The sequence below is a fragment of the Sparus aurata genome, chromosome 13 (genome assembly GCF_900880675.1).
Source record: "Sparus aurata chromosome 13, fSpaAur1.1, whole genome shotgun sequence".
In the NCBI taxonomy this organism is placed as follows: domain Eukaryota; kingdom Metazoa; phylum Chordata; class Actinopteri; order Spariformes; family Sparidae; genus Sparus; species Sparus aurata.
Window position 1 is genome coordinate 18,644,095 of NC_044199.1, and position 16,377 is coordinate 18,660,471.

Genomic DNA, 16,377 nt, shown 5'->3' on the forward strand with positions numbered 1-16,377 from the left:
GACATGCCAGCATGGTCTCTTTAAAGCTGGGATATAAATATCTTTTGTACTTCTTTATTGTAAAAAGAAAACAAGCATCAACTAGTTAAAGGTTCAGTTCACCAAAATTACAAAAACATCAACATTTTAACTAATGGTGGTATCTTGTGGCGGAGATGGTTTTGTAGGGCTGGACACTATATCGTTTCAGGATTAACATTGCAACGTGTAGCTACTACAGGCACAACAGTGACGTCACAGGGCAGTGTCAAGTAAGGTGTGTCCTGCTACAGCTTTTTCGTTGCTTGATCGAAAAGGAAAACTCTTGACTGTTTTCATTTTCTATGAATTATCTACAAGAAGTCCGTCTGATGTAACATCATTTAGTCCAATTTAAGGGTTCTTGGATACAGCGGAGTTAGTTTCTTGTGAGTAACAGGCACATTTTATTCTTGGTGGTCACCTCAGTGTACAGTTGTCTGGATAATTGACAGACCATGCTGCCAGAAGGTGTAAGGGGCACCATAGGAGGAGGTCCTTTAAAAAAATGACCAGCAATCTAACACCGAAAGATATTAAGGTTGATATCATAAATTGACATGTTTGAGAAGCTAGAACCAGGAAACATTCTTGCTGGAAACATAATTTAAATGAAGACTTTAATATCGTAACAGTTTGTTGATTTATTTATGTTGATCGACAAATCATTTCAGATATACTCAGTGAGCAGAATTGAGTTTCCTCCTAATAGGTTACTTGCAACTCCACTGTATTCAGGTGGGGACAAATTCCTGGATTTTCACTGATTCTCAATTCCTGGACACATAGTGCTACAACCAACAATTAGGCTATTTTCATGATTGATTATTTTTATGATTGTCTATAGAATGTAAAAAAAATCCACTTTTGTGCAACCAACTGTCCGAAACGCAAAGACTCTCTATTTACTGTTGTGCATGACAAAGACAAGGAGCAAATCCATATCACATCAAAACTGACAGCAGCAGCTGCAGCTAGATATCACAAGAGATAAATATAATTATATTTTTTGTAATTCAGATACACCAACCCGTCAGTAATTGTGGTCCATATCCAGTTTGCTTGATTACATATTGCACTGTTGATCATACTCTCGGGACATTGGTTGGCAGCCTATTTATAACTAGTCATCCACATTACACAGGGTTAGGCCACATGTAGTGCCATTGTTAGTGACACTTAAGTCTACAAGTCGGAGACATTTAACAGATAAACGGTGGATGACTCAGGCAACATACAGTAGCTCATGTTTTTTTCTTGCTATTGGCATATCGATGACGTGACTGCTTTTTTTTCTGCAGAAAAAAAAAAAACCAACAGGAGACAGAGAGAAAGCTTTGTAGTCATTTTGAGACCAAGCATGTACTCACACAGCGAGCGCATCTCCCCCTCCCCCACCTGCCTGCCCATCTGTGCTTTACAGATCAATTAGGCTGTCAATAGCTCAGCAAGCTCTGGTATGATAAACAAGAGGATGAGCTATGTCTTCTGAAAATCATTGAAGTACAAGTGAATCCTAATTTATGACGACTGAAAAACAACACTCAGGCAGCAGGCTGTGGAACCAAACATCCTCCCCCCTGTCATCACAGAATCAGGAACATTAATCAGGCGCTGAAATTATCGTTTGAAGCTTAGTTACCTATTTCTGGCTTTTTTTTAAAAAAAAAACTTGCTGGCTAAATTTAAAAATAAGTACTCATAAAACCCAGGTGCCTATTTTCTGTATGCTCAACAGTGAGCAGCCACTCAAGTATATACGCATGATAACAGAATTTCAGTACACAACTGTTTGACGATGCCTTATGATGCATTATTAATAATTTGCTGTGCGTTCGACTGTAGAAACATGCCCAGTCACTTAAACTTTTCAAATGCAACCGTAGGGTACAACTCCATCTGCGAACCCTCTCTTAATGGTGATGCTTAATATCTGCCCTGCACATTCCCGCCACACAGGGCCAAAATAAACATTCACAATGGGGCGCCGGAGACTTCTCCAGCGGCCATCAAAGAAAAGCGACTCAACTGAGCAGGAACTCTATTTAGCCATGGGTGCTGACAGGACAAGTCAGCTCTCCCCTCTCCTTAGAGGTCTCAAGTGCGAGCGCCTGAGGGGCCCCCGATACAATACCGCCTGAGCTCCCCACCTCAGGCTGTAGACAGATGGATGGCCCCCGACATTAGTTCCAGTGGTTTTAGGACGGCCGACCTCTCCATGGCTGGTCATAAGTCCGAAATAGACGCGGAGTGAGACCGACACGGAAGTCTCAATCACGGAGCACGGGGCAGCCTGTGGGACAGTTTTTGTAGGATAATACAACTACTAACTGGACAGTACAGGTGGAATAGGTGTTGTTGTTGAGTTGCGTGCACGGCATCAAGATTTATCACGTTTTTCTTTAAATGGAGGATTTTTTCCTTACTGTGACTGGCAGAGGATTAAAGCAAAAAAAAAAAAGGGGTGGCATACATAAATTCACACATTGTGTCAAACCCCATCACACAGTCACTGCAACAATCTGCCAACTCTTCCCTCCCTGCCTCCTCTTGGCTCGCAAAAATGGGATGCATCTGTAATGTCTTCAGTGCTTTCAGAGAGGCCTTCGTATGTGTGTGCAATTCAGGAAAAGTGTGTGTGTCATGATATACGTAGATAATGTCACATAAGGGGGCTGACCTACAGGCGAGTTACATGATATCACACCTTATCTTTGGTTATGTGGGACTGTATTTGTGCACATAATTTAAAGCTTTATGGTGTATGATGGGCTGGCTTTTAGCTTGAATCAGACTAAAACACACCACTGGAGGTTTTTCTAAAGGTCTATAATTCATCACAGTCATTACATAGTAATTCTCCATGCAGTAAGTCCCAGATGTGCAACCAGATAAATTTCTACACAGGTGTAGCTGTACAGTATAAACACATTCTCAAATTCAGTCATCATAGTCTCGCAAAAAAAGATAATAGGTTCAACAGTTGGACGTATTATCTGCAAATTTTCTCCTGTAATTAAAGGTGACGATTTGCCATCAGAATACACAAAAAAGGCAAGTTTATGTTAGTTATATAGATTCCATTTTTCCTCTCATTCATCTCTCCATTCCCAGTGGAAATGACGTCCCCTCTGTTATCATTTGATTAGGAGAGTGATGAAATTAGCGTAGCTGAACACATGAGCGTACACATGGCAAGATCTTGATGATGTTCCGGCAGTGGCCTCAACGCCCTGTCCCTTTGTGTCTTTGGTGTCCCTTTGTGTCTAACAACAGTGTATGGTTTTCACCAAGGCTGACTGGCGAGACAGTCAGTCAGATCTTCATGTTTGCCCAGTTTTTATTGTCCACAGACTTTTTTTTCCGGAATGCAGTTTGAAGCACAGAGTCAAAAGTAAAGCCCGTGGGTATAGCTACAGCTGTCGCCGCCGTGACTTTGTCAGGGGGTTGGATATATTTTTGAGAGTCTGGCACTTGAAAGCTCAGTGTGGGAAAGAGCCAACTGATAATGGATCATTTTTCGGCAGCGGTGTATCAAGGTGATGCTGCCGCGGAGGGATTTTGACAGGCGCTGCCGATGATTTAATGGCTGGCTTCAGAACTGACGGGGACAGCTCTTTTTGAGAAGTGACAGTGGCTGGGTTCCCATTATTTAGTGATCGGAGTGTTGATACACAAAAAGGGACTCGGGGATAGGACGAGGTTAAAGTGCCTCTTTGGCTATTTGTTCTGTGTAGCATCTTTTTTAATGAATGACGGTTGTGCACGATGTCCTGAGGGGAAATGCTTATTAAAGAAATGTGACTTGCTATTGAGGCAATAAGAGTGCCTCCTCTACTTGTTGTCTCTTAACTGCAACTTACCGCAAAATTGAGGGGATTCATTGCATATAGAAAAGTGATAGGCAGCTGGATTTGAGGCCATCCTTTGTGCTTTCTAAACTTCCCCTTAAGACCAGCTTCTCCCCTTTATGTCTTAATTTTACTTGGAACCAGTGTTCCTTGAAATCTCATCTCCTCGTTCAAGGTTGACTTAAGAATGGAAAAACTTCAACTCAGGCTCACTCTGACTGTACTTTTTGTAAACTTGGATATAGGTTGTCTACTCTCATAAAAAAAACCAACCCCCACCCAGTATCTTGATTGTTTTTCTTTTGGACTCGGGAGCTCAGGAAGTCCCCGTCTCGACCCTTTCCTCCCTTAGAGTGAATTGTGTGATGTATGCGGTCGGACAGATAGGAGCAGATAGCAGTCAGCCTGTGTGTATGTGTGTGTGAGCGGCCACTGATCTAATATGCTGCTGTGGGACAGTAAGCCAATGGCATTTCCCCGGAGCCGTGTAAGGCCACCCGCAACCAGTAGTGTGCCTGTCCTGTAGACCATCGAGGATTTCCTCCCTAACATGAGTAAGAGAGCATACACAGTGCTGTGCCAGCATTAGTGAACACCAATGAACGGATAATTGGTGATAACAAATCATACCCTTATTTGAGACAAAGCCAGATTAAACAGGTTTTTATTTTTCAAGTTTTTCTTCCGTTTCATTTCTTAAGATTTACTACAGCCAGTATATCTACTCTTACTGCCTTGCTACAGTATTTTCTCCTCTATTTCCTCTTGTCTCATCACATAGAACGCTTACATCAAAACCTAGTGAAGGGCGAGAGACTATTCGCCACACACATTTGCTGCTCTCTTGTCTCTCAAAGCTCCATCCAAAAAAACCCTCGGTAGACTAAGTGGAGAAAATCAATGCTTGTTACTGGCGTGCTACTGGAGCTCAAACTGACAACTCTTGGCAGGATTTGTGATAACTTGAAGGATGTTGGATTGGTTGTATTTAAGACCTTTGGACTACTATTTGAGGAGGATTCTTTAGGTTTCAAGTCCTCTGTTTAAACTTGAGAATATTTTAGCTGAACCGTCCTCCACATTATTGATGTTCTACAGGGGCCTCTAAACTCGATCGTATACCGGAATGTGCTGCAGAAGTACACAAACAGTGGAAATATCCAACATGTTCTCACTATCTGATCTCATCAAATACAGCAGCAGTGGCCTTGAGCTTCAAACTATGATGCTTTTCTTAGTCCTCTAGCATCAGTTTTTTAGGGTTCTGTGTTAGTTAGACATAAGTAAGCAATGAGAAATGTGTAGGTAGTTATGACTTTTGAGCTGTTACAGATGTTGTGAAACAGTTGTGGTTTGGTTAGGATTAGGGACAAAAGCTAGTCCGTCATGTAACTTACATTCTGTAATTTATACAAGTTATCTTAATTACTTAAAAGACGTCACTTAAAACATTGACACATGGGGCTCCTCCTGTCTCTTAGGGGAACATCCTGTTTATGACCCAGCTGACCAGGCCGTCGTATTTGATTCGTCAGGAGTGGGAATGGGCTGAAATGTCCATGAAAAGGGACGTTTTGCCTCCCCCTTTTTCTGCACTTGGAACTAAATCAAATCTTAATCAACTCCCAGACTGCTCAGCCATCTATTAACCTGAGCAATGTTTTGTGTAGAAATGGTCTTTTAGTGTTCCTGTCTTTTCCTAATGGACCAAAAAAGATGCTGCTGTTTTCTCTCTGTCTACAGCAAGCTGCCTCTGCCTTGTCAACTTGCCCAAACATCTAGCCAAAACTCATTTCAGTAGCTTTGCCAATGCAACTGGCCATACTCTGAGGGAGCATGAAACACAGTTGTTAGTGGAAAGGCCATTTTTTCATTTAAGCTGCAGTGGGAGTTAGGATCTTTTTACTCCCAATTTCTACCATCCCCCTTTCTGAAAGAAGGGCGAAAAGAAGCGCTTCAGCCTCCCCTCTTGTGTGCGTTCATGGCCCCAAGAGAGACATGATAAAAACACCCAATTTTCTTTTGCAAAGTTGACCCTGCCCATTTAGATGCTTAGCATCAACACAGGCTCAATTAAGGAGGCTGTCTCTTTATGGCTGCCACTTTGTATTCTCATGCAAGTGCCTCATTTAGTTGTCCCCACAGGGTCAAAGAGTAGGAGGCTGCAGAGAAAGCACTCCTGCGCTCCTGCCTCTCTCACTGCTGCCAATTTAACTTTGAATGCACATTTGCAAATCAATTCCTGTGGCTTCGCTGGAAATCGAGAGGAGAAGGAGGCAACAAAGCTGTAAAACAACAAGTACTTGTAGAGGGAAACCAGCCTGTTAAAAGGAATTGCAGATGAGGGAGGGATAGGAATGAGTTCTCTTTGTTATCTCATGCCCTGCCCCTCTCTCCTCTAGCCCTTCTTTAAAGATTATAAGGCCCTTTCAGTTCACAGTGGAAGGTACTTTTATTGGTACTGGAACTTCAGCTTAAAAAGACTTTTCCTTGCCATTAACATCGGTGACTTTTATTAAGCAGAATTTGGTGGGGAGGGTGGTTATCTTGAGTGCAGTGTGAGGTTTAGCTCAGCTTAGCCTTAATTTTAGCTGCTAAGCCAGAGCATGGCTTAATCTTTCTTTTTACCACAACTCACCACTGAGTGATAAGGAGTGCAGACTTTTGATGTATAGCAGTATTCTGATTTATTTTCAAGTCCTTCATGCCAAAGAAAAGGAATTTCTCACCCCGTCTGAGTGGAAGACTCGATGGGTGCTGAAGTGCCAACTATGTTTTATGTCCTTTTTCCCAGCAAGGCCGTAGTGAACAGAATATTTGTGATCATAAGTGTGATGACACACCTTACATGTGGTGGTGGGGTTGGGTAGGATGCTGGACCATCGACATTGAGATGCTAGTAAGTAGGTGTGAGAAATTTTGTTGACCTCTTAGCCAAGTTGCCAGAGTTAAAATGTTGGCAGTTAAGGTTTCTGCAAAAAGCTGATGTGTTCAAATTTGTACATCATAAACTATACGCACCACAGTGACATTTCTACAAGTTGTGTCATATCACATGTGGAGGACTTGTCTTTCATATCGTGAGGTGGAGGTACAGGGAGGCATGGTGGCTAAGTCAGCGACCACAGTTAAAGATCATGTTTCAAGATTTCTAAACGTGAAACCACGGGACATTTTTAATTGATCTTGGGATAATTTCCAGCTGTGTTTGTGGTGACAATAAATGGACACTTTTAATGGCAAGTTGGGACATCCTCAGCCATTTAAGGAGAACTTGAGACATCTCCAGCTGTTTTTCTTGAGACCAGAACAAAATTTGAAGCCAAAGCACGATATTTTCCTAAACCTGACCAAGTTCCTTTTTTTTTTTTGCCTGAATTGAACCGAAAGATACGTAAAGTTGCAATGCAAAGAAATTGACAGTTTGAACTTATCCGTGGTTTGCAGTAAATGTACATTGCCAGCATTTTTTTTCGGGCAATCAGGTTTGACCCCAAGATAGAGCCTTGTATAAATCCCAGACAAAAATGAGCACTCTTTATTGATTCATTGCGTGAGTCAGAACATCATCTGAGCATCATACCATCTGTGTTTGGAAAATAGCGTCTGTGTCCGTGAAATGCAGTCTGGCAAAAATGCAGGGGTAAGTGCATATTTACATACGGAGCTGTAGAGGTGCAGAGAAAATGCTTAACAGCCTGTCACCCAAAACGAACAGCTTGTCAAATAGAATTATGCTGAAATGAACTTTTCACAGCGCTCTATATTACAAAATCAGAATATCCACTCAAGATTACATTCTCCACCCACCTCACGTCTTATTCTTCAATTGTTTTCCTTTCTCAGTTTTCCTTTTTATTTAGGCCTAATGATTAACTGTCAAGGCCCTTTGTCAGCAGCAGCAGCATCTCATGCTCAGAACAAGTTGACTGTCGCTCCTCTGACCTGTGACTTTTTAGCAGGGGGTTATTCCTGGGAAACTGGAGCGGAACTGTTTTCATGTCTGCAGAAGCTGCATTGTCATCACGCTGTTAGGTCGGAGTAATTTTCAATGCACTTGGAATTTGGTATCGAAATAGAAGAGGTCAACGTTTATTTTTAAAAATGGCTCTATTTTAGTACTGTCAGATACTCTGAAGTTGGGCCTCAGGGTGGTGAGCACTGGTGTCGACAGTCTGACCCCCACATGCAGATAAATCTTAACCCCTCATTCTAACAGCGTTTCGATGCAAGTAAAGATTAGTGGAGCGATGTGGGTGACTTACTGGGTGTTGTTCTAATGCTGTTGCCTTTTCAGAGGAGGTAAATCTGCTTAGGGATGAAAGCCCACTTGTGTTTTTGGTGAAATAAGGCTGTGGACTTGGCACGGGGAGGTCTGGGGGACTTAACCTTAGATTCTTGGCTGCGGTCCTCTTTTCTTGTTTTAAATCAGCGGGACACACCGAGCAACTTGTTTATCGCACTAGATGAGAAAAAAGTTCTGCCTCAGCACTTTGCCATCCTCCATTATAGAAAGGACATTGCAGCAGGACTTTGTGCTCCCCGTGGCTGTTTTGTTCCAATTTTCTCATTCGTTTTCGTGCACTTTTGTCTTACACACAATTTCTCTGTCACCCTCTCAGGCTTTTCTTCTCTCATCCTCCCATTTTCCCACTATTCCCACTCAGACTACTTTGAAGTTGTTTGACAGTTACTCGCATAGTATGCATGTATGCATTTTTCCTGATGTTTAATTGTAGTTGATATACAGAGTGCACCATATGAATCTGTCAGTGAAGACACCTCTGGTAGATAGGAAAAGCCAATACTGGGTAGAATTAATTAAAATAAACACTGCTTTGTTTTCCTCTACTGGATTAACTAACCAAATGATTACACTACTTGAGCAATTCATGTCTATATTATTTGTATTAAAAGTTCCCTTACTCATTGGTTGCTATTGGTGTGAATGGACCAACATAAGCATCCTAATCGTCTAGAGCTTTCATATGAAACTGAGTGAACATGTCTTATTATAATAGGCATGTTATTAGTACAGACTGTAGTTACCTCTAATATAGGGCTGGCAGGTAGTATATTATAATATTTTTATGGTGATACAAGACTATCAAGGTGTTATTGCGATATGACATTAGTGGCTGCATTACTGTAAAGGGACGCTAAAACTAAAGTAAAGTAACACGTTTAGTTGGTACAGATCCCGACCAATGTCACATCATCACGATTTCAACGTTGTTTTCAGCGAAAATGAAAATTCTGATGCAAAAAATATCTTTCCCACTAATCGTGAATCATTTCACAATTGTAATACCTGTCAAAATAATGCCAATTTGTTTTTGTTTTTTTTTCTTTACCATATCATGCATCCCAATGCCAAAGCGCTCATGCCCAGTATGGGAGACACTGCATTCACATATGTTTTCACATGTATGACACACGTTTTGCCTTCGCTGTGTCAGTCAATTTGTGTTGTCAGAAACATCAATCAGCTGTCAGTCGGTCCCTCTGACGGCAAGATTTAAAAACATTTTCACGACCACTGATGACTGGCAGCAATGGGATCTACAATAAATCACACATATATCCTTCAAGTGTACTACAGCTCTCTTCTGACATGGCAATTTACACAGTAATTCATCTTTTTTTCCATTCTTGTCAAACACACTCAGGCTCTCACAGGCTGGACTCCTTCAGCATCCCTGCGGTTTCATTAGCTCACAGGGAGCTTTGAGAGTTGCTGCCATCCTACTGTAGTACACCATGGGCAAGAGCTAATAGGTCCTTAGAGGGTCCAGACTTTCCTATTAGACACACTTGTGAAGACAAGCAGTTGTACTCTCCAGACTCCAGCTGTCCATTTAACCCGATTTGAGTTCATCTACTTCAGCCTCGCCCTTATCTGTTACATACATCTTGCACTGACTGCGAGCTGTGGAGCAGGGGGATACCGCGCAGCTGAGAAATTCAAATATCCTTGAGTTCTGTGGCAGTGCAGTCAGTCTGTATCAACATGCAGATCTGTACCATTGTACTGTCATACTAATGTACAGCCTGCAGCTGCACAAAAGAAGCTTGTGCAGAGATCACCATCATTACAGTGACATTCAGATGATGTCTCATCATTCTCAGAAAATCTAATCCATGTAAGAGGGCAGAGCTTGTCTGCAGTAGAAGAGAGTTCATTTCATCAAGTCTACATTTCCTTGGGTGATAGGCGTATCATCTTTAAGAGTCAGTGTTCTGTGGTTGGCACTTGGATGCTCTCTTGATGATATTTAGCTCAGTCACACGGTGGTCTCCTCCTCTTTAAAAAGCCTCACTTTACATTTCCACATGGCTTGTTTCAACCAGGTTGAAATGTAAAATTTATGAGTCAGCTCTTAAGGGCTCTGTCATGCTGAGCTCTCACTACAGCCCCTTGTACCCATCTGGTAGTCCTGAAATATTTCAATTTTCCAGCCTTTTCAATGAGAGGATTCTCTGTCATGTGTCAATGTGCACCGACAGCCTTTGGGTTTTGGACTGTTGGTCGGAAAAAACAAGACATTCTGGCTTTGGGAAGTTGCAGTGGTTCACAATTTTTTGGGACATTTTATAGACTAGAAATAATGAATTAATTATAAACTAGAATGGCACTCAGTAGAGAGCATACATCAAACAAGTCCCAAGGGTGCACTTTTTTTACTCATGCATCGATACCAGCCACCTGAATTCATTATTTTTTACATCATGATCCTTCATTATCCCCTAAGAAATTAACAAATATGTTAACATAAAAAACTTTATAGGGATCCACACCAAAAGTTAATGGGGGCCTACTCTGGGCCGAGAGCCATCCTCCATCCAAGTTTCATTGAAATCTGTTTTTGTATAATCCTGCTGACAAACCAACCAACCAACAAATGGGTGCAGCTCCTTGGCGGAGGTAGCAATTGTCATATTAATCGTGAATGAAAAAATATCATCAGTTGCAGCCCATGGTAAATGATACTCACTGTTTATGTTTTTGGAATATTAATGGATAATTTTAATATATATATTTATCTTTTAGCAGGTTATTAAATGTCATTAAACAGTTGCAACCTATAGGCTCAAGACAGACTGTGCATTTTCATTTAAGAAAGAGACAGACAAAAGACACTGCAGTAATTTGTTCTTTCCATTAATGGCAGTTTAATGTAACCTTTAAAACTATATCTCATCACATTCTCAGTGCTTGAGAGTAGATGTCAGACATCAACCCAGCTGCTATTTGATTCTGACTTGACACAACTTCAAAGCTTCGGTACCATTTCCTCCTATTGAGAGCCTCCTATTTCTCCATCTTTGTGAATGTAATTGCATTGAAAGTAGGGCCATCAGACGGCACTCTATATTCCCATCAGCCGAGAGCACTTTAGTCGAGTTCTTAATTCCCCCAAAACCTTATGGTGGATTTGTCACTTTGAGGGCAGGAATTCTGACTGCTTTTCTTATCAGCTGTTATCAGCAAAGCCTGAACCTTTGAACTCCTTCTCATTCATACACCTGTGGGAAGAAGCATAATGACTCCTCTGCTTATATTGGGCCTGATTACACGGTTTCCAGTGGTGAAGCTTGTGCTGCAGACGCATAGTCAGTTATCCTCCTCCATAGCAGAGGAAGACCACAGGAATCAAGTTGCTGTCTTGATCATATCCTGGAGGTTTGAGATTTACCCAGACTGTAACAGGTTCCTGCCTACCTGATCATCTGTGATGCAAAGAGTCAGTGTCACTGTGAGTGAGTTTTAATTCCTGTTTGAACATATCAGGTTTAAACTTTAACCAAGAATGGAACAATAGCAGTGAAGCAATAACTCAAGTGAAACCGGCTTCTTTGTCATGCAGGAGCTACAAAACACTGAACAAAGCAAATTCTATGTTTTCTGTGTTCCATGTGCAGAGGCAGTCCCTGCTGTTAATGTGCTGAAACACAAAGTTGCATAATACTCCACCATATAGCATGGCTAAACCATGCAATCCTTCAGACAGTGAAACATTGATTTTGTGTAAAAAACAGCAAAGCTGCCTGGCTGAGTGGGTAAGCAAGACAAATCAGAAATACCACCGTTGCACAGTCATGAGTGCTGCAACAATCATCGCTAGAACAAAACCCTGTTATTCTGAAAAACAGTGGCACGATGCACCTCCTGTTGTCACTCTTTCATAAGCTCTCCAGGGGCAAATTTCACTTGTGCCTCATGGTGCTTGAGTTTGTGTTATTGCTTTTCATACATAATTGTACCGCCAACATGCTGTCATTCAAATTGGAGGACAAGGAGGAAAGATAGAGGGGGATAAAAAGTCTTTTTAAAGCTTGCAAAAAAAACCTGTGGGATTTACCTCGCCTCCATCTCCGTCTGCTCCTGCCTCTGTCTTCAATTAGCTATTTCTTTCAATCAGTCTTTGAAAAGAAGCATGGAGAGTCTGCAGACTGCATAAACATTGACCAGAAACACAATACATTTATACTGATGAGGAATCTGCTGAAAAATATATATTTATATATATATATATATATATATATATATATATATATATATATATATATATATATATATATATATATATATATATATATATATATATAATTTACATATGTGTGTGTATATTGTTGTATATCTTTCTTTGAGATGTGAATATCTCAATAGTTCAGTCATTCCCATGAGCTTCTGATGAGCACAGTTCTATCACACTCCCCCCTCTCATGCTTCCCCTTTGGTGCTGGAGAATTTGGTTTTGGTTTGATGGACGCAGAATTTAGAGCATGTAATCTCACATGATTTATACTCTGAATGTAACTGGTGAGCAATTACATTGCATGCTCGTTTCACACAGCCATCTTGTTGGTTATTGAATAGTGTGTTTTTTCTGCGTTCGGTTAACACACCCAGCTTGAGACGTTCAGAGAGAGGGCAGCTGAATTTTTGTAAGTTGTGCCGCCCACATGCCTCTTGTGTGCAGTGGTCAGAATGTTAAAAAAGTGTTACATGTAGTCCTCTCCAGCCATACTCTTGAGATCCAGAGTCTGTGAATGGTCTAAATGAATCATGTGCAGCGGCTTTGGTGTAGTGATAAGTTTTCATACTTCTTACTTAATTATACCCAAAGCCTCAGTCCTGTTGCTGCCACCTAATACTCATATTCTAAAATCATTGTAATTCAGCTGCAACTACCCACAAACTTTGTTCAATATCGTTTGATCTGTTCTTGATTAATCAGTTAGTTGCTTGGTCCATGAAATTTCAGAAATCGTGAGAAATGTTCAGCAATGTTCCTCCAAAGCCTTACATAATGTCGTGAAATGTCTTGATTTGTACACAATCCAAACATGTTACTGTCATAGAGAAGTAAAGAAACCATAAAATATTCACATTTGAGAAGGTGAAATTTGGACTCAAAGCGATGTATCAAAAAGTAGTTGGCAACTAATCAGTTAATTGATTAATCAACTAATTGTTGCAGCGCCATATGTTAAAAAAATGTATCCAACTTGCTGCCCTTCGATAAACCAAACATTAACCCCTCTCTCCCCTGTATTGTCCTTTTTCAAGGATCCAGACCCAGGTTAGAGGATGCGGCTCCACGGATCATAGAACACCCGTCTGATCTGATCGTGTCGAAGGGGGAGCCGGCCACCCTCAACTGTAAGGCAGAGGGGCGGCCCACTCCAATGGTGGAATGGTACAAAGATGGGGAGCGGGTCGAGACGGATCGAGAGGACCCTCGATCCCACCGGATGCTCTTACCGAGCGGCTCCCTCTTCTTCTTAAGAATTGTACACGGAAGGCGAAGCAAACCCGATGAAGGTGTCTACGTTTGTGTGGCACGTAACTACCTGGGCGAGGCAGTCAGTCGCAATGCATCGCTGGAGGTGGCAAGTAAGTGTTTCAGATTTTTTGCTATTCAGACTTGAGTGCTTGTGTATGTATGTATGGATGTGTGTGTGTGTGTGTGTGTGTGTGTTTGTGTGTGTGTGTGTGTGCAGATGTAGGTGTGATTGGACCAGAGACAGAAATCAAATGCTGTTCTGTACTAATGCATGGCAGGCACATGGGAATTTGAGAAGTGTAGACAGATAACATGTGGTGCGACAAAGACATTCACATTCACATTTTTATGATGATAAATTAATTTACACTCATAGCAGTGCCCATGAAGATTACATGTGAGTAGACTAAAATAATCCTGACTGTTTTACAGACTTTAGAGACACTTGTTCCCAGAAACTCGGGAGTCGGAAAGAAAACATCACACGGAGAGAAAACAAAAGGGCTGCGGTCTGTGCATAGCCAAGAAAAGATAGCTTTGATAGTCCAGTACTTGTTCCATGTATCAGGTGTCAAACATTGTGTTATGTATTGTGTAATTCCAGTATTAAGAAATGAATTGAATCACAGATAGATTTCACAAGTAATAATGTTAGGTAGCTGCACTGTAGCTTGCAGAGAAGTGTAGAGACAGCTTTAAAGTACTCTCTGGTCTCTTATCATCACCATCACTCGGCTGGGTTAACTTAAGACGCCACCCCTGACCTTGGTGTCAGATCTCCTGGCAGCCCGAGATCCCCCACCCCCCCTCCAGCCCCAATCCTCCTCCACAGCCTCCAACATCGCATCCTATCTTCTCCCGCTCCAGAGAGCCTGGCCTCTGTCGTGTTGTGACCAGGCCTGGTAATGTAGATGGATGACAGCTAGCTCCTGCAAAAAGATAACGGTTGTCGCCACTGGACAGGAAAGCTAAAAAACACGTTCTTGCAGGGAGGGGGAGGAAAGGAGAGGACGGGCCACTGTTGGTTGACAGCTTCTCATGAGCAGATGTTCGTTCCTTAAAATACAACAAACTCCTGTCAGACAGTCCCCAGCAGACACTTCTTGATTTTTTTTCTCTCTTTATAGCAGGGCTTTTTAATGAAATGCAGATAGGGCCAATTAAATGTTTGCTGTTAAATAAGGCCATGACCCTCATTGTTAGAAGCTCACTTTAAAATCTAACTTTGTTTTGACAGCAGTAGCATGTAATGTAAGGGAATGTAGGTAGATTTAGGAATACAAATATAGTTCAGGGCTATAAGTACATTTACTTTTTTTATTAATTTATTTCATCTGCAAAAAAAAAGCTGCCAGTAATTAGAAAATTGCTAATCAGAATGTCGTATCATGCTATCATGTCATCGTTGCTCTTTACCACACTGCATCCAGAAAGGTGTTTTTTAATGCAATTAGTGCTTTCAGAATGTGCTTCAAATCAAGTGATGTTGAATAACTTCTGTTTAAACAAATGACTGGAACTACACGTAGTTCACATTTACATTTAGGGCATTGAGCAGATGCTTTTGTCCAAAGCTGCTTGCAGTAATTCATACATACATTCATACACTGATGGTGGTGCCTGCCATTCAAGATGCCGACCAGCACATCAGGAGCAGTTTTTGGGGTTCAGTATCTTGCCCAAGGACAGTTGGACATGCAGACCAGGGGAATCAAACCAGCGACCTTCTGATAACAAGACACCGGCTCTACCCCTGAGCTACAGCCGGTGGGGGCATTTCAGTTGTCACACAACTGAAATGTCACACAACTGAAATGCTAAACACAACTGAAATGCTAAACTCAAAATGAACTTTTGCCTCTGTTTTCCTTGCCTATCTACTAATTCAGACAAAAATAAGTCCTGACAGCACACTGCCAGCAGCTTTGTCAGGAACACCAGTGAAGATTTAAATATTTCCTGTAATCCCTTCACTCCGGCCTCTCCTAATATCATCCACCCTATAAAACTGAAACCATCTAAAGAATTTCTCATCACACTGACTAACACAAACCAGCTGAACACGGTAAAAAAAAAAAAAATCTCCATTCCTAGTAAAAATCTGTGAAACTCTAGACTGCTGTCAAACACCTTCTGCTCGGGCATCGTGTTTTTCTGAAAGGCTCCAGCCCCTAACTTAATAATCAGGCTAGATTTCCCCTGACTGCCTCCACAGAAAAGCAGCCCATGAATCATTCTCTATCCTCTTTAAACAGCTGGGATCTGCGCAGCGTGTCCGTCACCTTTCCTAAAAGTGTTCCTCAAGCAGCATGAAGAATTGCCTTTTACCTTGCTCTTGCTCGCTTAGGTATCAACATCAAAAGCTGCGGGATATTTGTGATATAAGCCGTAAACGGGAGCCAGCGAGTAGAATCGGTGGAGGTGTTGTAAATCGCTTTTCACAGAACTGATTATGGTAAAGAGCAAAAGGAATAGAGCAGCAGCAAATGCTAGCAATCTCTCACTCCCCATGAATAATCCCCAATGTTTTTCTCCACTGCGTTTTTGCACTGTGCCAGTTTTGAGTTCTCCTTTTGAGTTCCGAAGAAGTTTTAGATGACTTCATGACGTGCAATTTCCCAAAACCAAAAAAACCCACGCTATTCTCATTATTATTTTTCCCCTTGAGACAGGTGAAGAAAAACTGCAAGTGTGTGTTTTACCTATGTTTTCTGGCA

At 41.6% G+C, this 16,377-nt stretch overlaps 1 protein-coding gene across 4 annotated transcripts in view; it reads left to right on the forward strand.

The window, feature by feature from the left end:
• The window catches only part of robo3 (roundabout, axon guidance receptor, homolog 3 (Drosophila)), a 172,614-nt gene that overhangs the window by 85,081 nt on the left and 71,156 nt on the right, over positions 1–16,377 (forward strand). For all 4 annotated transcript variants that reach the window (XM_030438367.1, XM_030438368.1, XM_030438369.1 and 1 more), the window contains exon 2: positions 13,444–13,770. In XM_030438367.1, coding sequence (XP_030294227.1) covers positions 13,444–13,770 — 327 coding nt within the window. The remainder of the gene's footprint in view (positions 1–13,443; positions 13,771–16,377) is intronic.